The sequence below is a fragment of the Lemur catta genome, chromosome 1 (genome assembly GCF_020740605.2).
Source record: "Lemur catta isolate mLemCat1 chromosome 1, mLemCat1.pri, whole genome shotgun sequence".
NCBI classification, from domain to species: Eukaryota; Metazoa; Chordata; class Mammalia; order Primates; family Lemuridae; genus Lemur; species Lemur catta.
The window spans coordinates 230109964-230115963 of record NC_059128.1 but is presented as its reverse complement, the minus strand read 5'-3'; the positions used below and the strand labels follow the sequence as shown (position 1 = coordinate 230115963).

General features: G+C 40.6%; 1 protein-coding gene across 10 annotated transcripts in view; it reads right to left on the bottom strand.

Annotated features, from left to right (window-relative positions):
* Positions 1–386: 386 nt before the first annotated feature.
* The window catches only part of ZBTB20 (zinc finger and BTB domain containing 20), a 762522-nt gene continuing 756908 nt past the window's right edge, over positions 387–6000 (bottom strand). For all 10 annotated transcript variants that reach the window (XM_045540230.1, XM_045540226.1, XM_045540232.1 and 7 more), the window contains one exon: positions 387–1905. In XM_045540230.1, coding sequence (XP_045396186.1) covers positions 1484–1905 — 422 coding nt within the window. In that variant the 3' untranslated portion in view covers positions 387–1483. The remainder of the gene's footprint in view (positions 1906–6000) is intronic.

Here is a 6000-nt window from a genome sequence, read left to right as displayed (position 1 = left end):
TAGACGGATCAGTTGAAAAAAATATTCAGTGGAGCAACTTAAGCTTGCTAAAAGTCAAAGAACTACATATCAAAATACAAAGCAGCAATTCAAATTACAGCAGGGATGGGCTGGCCACAGAGGCCCTCATCAACCCAGGCAATACTTAAAATAATAAAAATTAAGAAAAATTAAAAAAAATATGAAGAAAATATCCTTCCTCTCTTTCAAATATAACTTTAGTTGCCATTAATTCTTTCTATCTGGAAGCAGTATCGCTAACCTTAACAGTCTTGACTTACCAAAAAATATATATATGTGTGTGAAATAAAACAAAAGAGAAGGGATTGGTGGCAGTGTATGCATAACCAAAATGAAAAAAATTACTTTTAACAATTTCACTTTTTTTTGTTTTTTTTTTACACAAATACTGTTGTAAATATATTTAAAAAATCAGCATTCTATCTGGTAAACGTCACTTTTGCCCCTCTATAAAATTTTGAATTAGAAAAGCCTCAAGAACTTTTTATTGTTCCCCCCACCCTCCATTTCTTTCTTTTTCTCTTCCACAAGAATATATCCTGACACTTTTTTTTTTTTTTTGCAAAGATTGTTGGAAATAATCCTTCTCTTGTACCTAGAAACATAGGTGCAAATTTCTGATATCTTTGTTTTATCTGCATTCCTGCCTTTCATGAAAGTCCCTCTTGATTGTGCTGAGGCTGTGGCTCAGCGAAGACACTGAATAAATACGATAGCGATAGCCACTGTTGCTTGTTGCTTGTCCAAGTCTTCCTGGCTTCTGCTGGAAGGGGGGGACATGGGGGAGGTGGGCCAGGGTGTGGACCTGGGCAGAATCTGGGGGAGAAGCCTGCCACTTGCCTTTCTTTCCCACACCACCGACCCACTGCCCCTTCCCGCCCCCACAGCCCTTTTGTGAAATCAGACAATGTGGTAGGTGGAAAACAGCAGGGCCTTTCCTCTGGGTTTTCAACCAGAAGTGATATTCCACAGTTTTAACTGGTTACTGTGAAGTCCAAGCGGCCAGAATTGTGAAAATGTCCACTGAAACACTGCAAGCGGTGTACTTAAAGACAGTAGGCCTTTTAGATTTTGTTATATATTTTTGTAGTGCTCTTCACAAGTGAAAAAAAATTTTTTTTTTTTTTACTTTTTTTAAAAGATTTTTTTGTAAATAAGGGTTGTATTTAGAGGCCAGTAGCTAGAGATCCAACCAGTGGACCTCTTGAAGCACTACCAGGCCTTAAGGCCACCATCCGAGGGAGACTGGGAAAACTATTATTCACCCAAGCCTCCAGAAATGTAATGTACCAGCAGGCAAAAAACAGTTCTTCATGTAGTACAAAATGAAATGAAACAAAAACAAAAACAGAAAGTAAAAATGAAACCAAAACATTTCTTAAATTCTAGTGCCATAGCTTTTTTTGTTGTTTGTTTCTTTTTTGTTGTTGTTTTGTTCATAAGAAAGAGAGAAAGATACTACTTATCCGTCAGACACATGCATCCTCATGTGGTCGTTGAACTGCTCGATTTGGTCAAACTTTGCTGGACAGACGGAGCAGACGTAAGTGGTCCCCTCCGTGCAGGCCACCACGCCTTGGGGGCCGGCGCGGGCACCTGGGGGTGTGCCCGCAGGAGGGGTCCCGTTGCTGGCACTGTGCAGGGCCACGTGTCGCTCCAGGAGGGTCTTGTGAGAGAACTTCTTTTTGCAGATGTAGCACTCGTAGGACTTCTCCCCCCGGTGGAGGCGCATGTGCACGTTGAGGGAGCTCTTCTGGGTGAAGCGCTTGTTGCAGATGCTACACTGGTACGCCCTCACGCCTGTGTGTGTCACCATGTGCTTGATAAGGTAATCCTTTAAGGAGAAGGAGCGCCAACAGATGCTGCATTGGTGGGGCTTCTCACCTGTTCATATGGGAAGAGACGGCAGGCAGGACAGAGCGAGACATAGCAAGGGAGGGAGAATGAGAGACAGAAAAACAAGACAACAAAAAAGAAAAACAAAAAAATTAAAAAAAAAATAAAATCTGATTGCTTAATGGATCATCCTTGATTGGAAAAATCCAGGTGTTCCTGGCCCCTCACGTGCAGAGAAACCTTGCTTTATGGTGATGTAGGACAGTTTAGAGTTTTCCACTTCCCATGTCAGAAAATGGCTCTCGTGGAAAGCTACCAGAGAGTCTCCAACTAAAAGTCTTCAAAGGTCATTCTGTGGAGAAGAGGGAGGGCTATCTTCTAAGGGAGTCATTCTCAGTGTCATCATTAGGGGATATAACCAGGGGATTTTGTGTTTCCCATTAATGTTATCAAACAAATATAAGACATAAGAGAGAAGAAAGATCTTTGGAGACATGGGGTTCTCTAAAATCACTGAGATCTAAGAATATTGGTCATATAGCTTGGTTCTTTAGGGACATCCCCGTTTCTGGTATTCTGTCTAGTCAATTTACCTATACATTGATTGGTAAGTCTGGAAACTATTTGCCAAAATAGGAATAAATTGTTAGGAAGAGCTACACTTTTGATTTTATCTATTTTAGACAGAAATCTTCCTAAAACGTAACTTAAAAGTCGACTGGCTATTCTGTATTGACTGCACTGAGCTGCAGACTGGCCTCAGCAGGTGTGGATGCTGAGCAGGTGATGGAAAACACGGCGATCTCAGGGGCAAATGGTCCAGTTCAGATCTCGGCACCAACACACCACACGCCACTCTGACAAATTACCAAATGCCTCTGACATACATAGTCCTACTTACCTCGCTGTGCTGATGTTGACATAAAATACATATGAAATCACTTTGCAGACCACCAAGAATGGTGTGGGAATACGTGCATGGTGTTCTTATTACAAGGATATATCCCCCGCCCCTCGGCCCCCATTAAATGGTTCCATATGCTTTTTGAACTCTTGGGTCACTTTTTAAAATAGTTTTTCTGTCTCTTTCTTTGCTCTCAGCCTGTTGGCAGAACCCTTCTTTCTCCTCAGTTTACTACTTTGCTTTGTTGTTGGCTTTGAAACCAAATGATTATTAGAAACAGGAAGGTAAGTAAGAATACTCAGTCACTGAATGACCACAGGAGATATTCCTCTCTAAGTCAAGGCCATGGGCCTGTGACATCTCTGTGGATAATTCCTTAAAGACGGGTTTTTGTTTGTGCTCTTTGTCCTCAGCTCTGCTCTTGACAGGTGAGATGAACTCTGTTAAGGTGTCTGGTCCATCTCTACGGCCTCATTACTGATTCCCCACGTAGGCATCCACCTCAGAGAAGAAAGTCCTTCCACATACTCTTCCACAACCTGGCCTCAAACCCGAAGCCTCTGAAACTGCCTAGGGTAATATTTCAACATTTGAACTATGCATCCAGGTAAGAAATCTACAAATTTGAGTTAATTCTCATTTATGATATGTGCCTTGACTGTGTTTCCATTTTTTTCCATTATGAAACAGGAGAGGTTTGATGTGTCATGGTGATAGTAGCAATGAAAACAATCACCACGTATTGAGTGCTTACTACATGTGGAAGGCTCTGTGTTAAGTGTGTTATGTTCATGATCCATTTTATAAAACTTTCTTTCCTCAGAAAGTTTTTTTGCTGTTGTTGTGTTTTCAAACAAAAAAGGATATGTTTTGAAGCACACTGATGGGACGGTATGATGTATAGGATCACAGGGTTAGAAGAGAAGGATTTCACTTTTAGACTGAAATGGGAAAAGTTAGGAAAGCCTCATTGCTAGTAATGTCAATTTGCTGATGAGTTCAGTCTATGCATACTGCTCATGTTGGTAAATTTGTTTTAAATGAGAGATTCCCTAAGAGAGACAGTCATGCATGTTATTTTTAGTTGAAACATTTCTGTCAGCTGTAAACATGCTTGGAACTCAGCTGGTCTTTGCTATCCTTGTGCTTTCAGTACAATTTATAGAGGCTATGATAGGCTGGTCAACTATCTTTTAAAACATGTCCACCTGTCACCTTTAATAGGAAGTGTGCCTTAAATTCCAGATGGTATTTTGGCTGCTAGGATGTTGAAACTTTGTATATGTTAAAATGCTCTTGCTATTTCAAACTTTCACCTTCTAACTGTGTGTTATTCCTCTGGGCAAGGTCACTGATGAAGCCTTTTTTTACTTTCATACCCTTCTGATCTGTCTACAAGTTGATTGTTCATAGCTGTTATCTTTTCTTCCATCGGATTAATATATGTGTGTATGTTGTCTGTATGTGTGTAGTATTGGTTCTGTTATTAATTTCCCATGTGACCCTGGGCTATTTTAAATGTTTTCATCTCTCCGGGTTTGTTTTGCCTTCTGTAAGTGAGAAATTGGACCAAGCACTTGCCACACAGCCCTTTGCAGATTTAGTGGTCCTCAGCCAATGGGAGCCCACAATCCCTGAGGACCCTAGTCCTGGCCTTGTCAGTGAATGACCTGAGGGCAACCTGCTTAGTCACTCAATGCATTAGCAGTCCCACATTTTAAATAGGACAAAGTATGCTGTTCCCTTCCCTGCCACAGAAAAATGGTATGCAAGTTAATGAGGAAAAATGTTTGCAAAGCCCTTGGGAGCTCCATAAAGGAAGGTGCTGTCTATAATTATTAAGGTGCTGTGATGGTGGAGTGTAGGCATTTCAGAAACTGTCTTACTAAATGGGGTGCATTTTCAGCTTAGTCAGGTGCCCACCACTTTCATTTCTATATGTATGAATTTGAAATAATATCATTCAGCAGGAATGTTAATATTTTCATTCCCCATTATTTCCTTGCATATTACTTATAGCAATCCTCAAAGGCTTTCAGACATTATACATGAAATGGATGTGGTCTGTTGATTGCTGCTCTCCAAGTGAAGAAATGAAAAGTGAAGATAAACGGTGGTAGATGGCTTTCCGGGTTTGCGCCTATGGTCAGGAATGGCAAGTCTCATTTGTTAGAAAGGGACACAAAGTACAAAGTGGGTACTTAAATTATAACATGAAGGAGAAGCTTACATAAGTCCCTTCACTTTAAAATGATCCATTTTGGAGCTATACAGATGCAGGAGTCAGATATGAATTCTATTTCCTTGGCTGAGTGACTCGGGCATGTTATTTAACTTCTCTAAGCCTCAGTTTCCTTATCTATAGCTTGAGAATAATATAGTAAGTACCTGTCTTGTGAAGGTGCTTAGAAAATTAAGGAGATAAAGCATTTAGTATAGAGCATGTGGTCATTTTAAGCAAAATTAAACTGTTCCATTCAGCACAAAGGAACTGAGGTTAAATGAAACCAACTGAGAAATGACTCACATGGAGTAGGGAAGCCAATCCAGAATTTAAAAAAAAAATTGTTTCAGATAATCAATAAAGCAAGCGATTATATTGCAGCTATGTAATTCAGAGTTAAGGGTATAGTCTATTCTCAGTTACATATGCTAATGGAAAGAAGTGGTATCATGAATAAAATGTCAGCACATAGCGTAGACAGGATTTCCTAGCAAGCAGCAATTGGGTGTTGGAGGCACAGAAACCAAACAGTTAGGTGAAGAAACTGAGGGGGAGGCAGTGTCCTTTACTGCCTTGCCATGGGTGAAGGGAGTGGTGAAATAAATCTTTTCCTCCAGTTTTCAATGCCTGCTCTTCAACTCCTCCTCACGGACCAGCTCTGACACTTACTCTACCATGACTGACAAGTGAACAAAAAAAGAAAGAGGAAGAAAGACACTGATTAGGTTAGTAGATTCAGAGTGTTTTGCCCAAAGCCTACAAGGTTCAAGTAAAAGCCATCCTAATGGGCCAAGGCATTTTGAATAGTGACCTCTGTACTGGGTGTTCAGCAAGAACCCACTTCTTCTACTGATTCTTTCTCATTCTAACCAGGCTTCTCCTGGGCTGCAGAAATGATAATGAAAGCTATTATTAGGACATTTTCCAGAAGCACTGTTCCTACTTGCCTCTCCCATTCTTTGTGCCTCTCTATTATCCGCCCTAGCACAATATTCTTCTCTTTGGGCAAGTACAG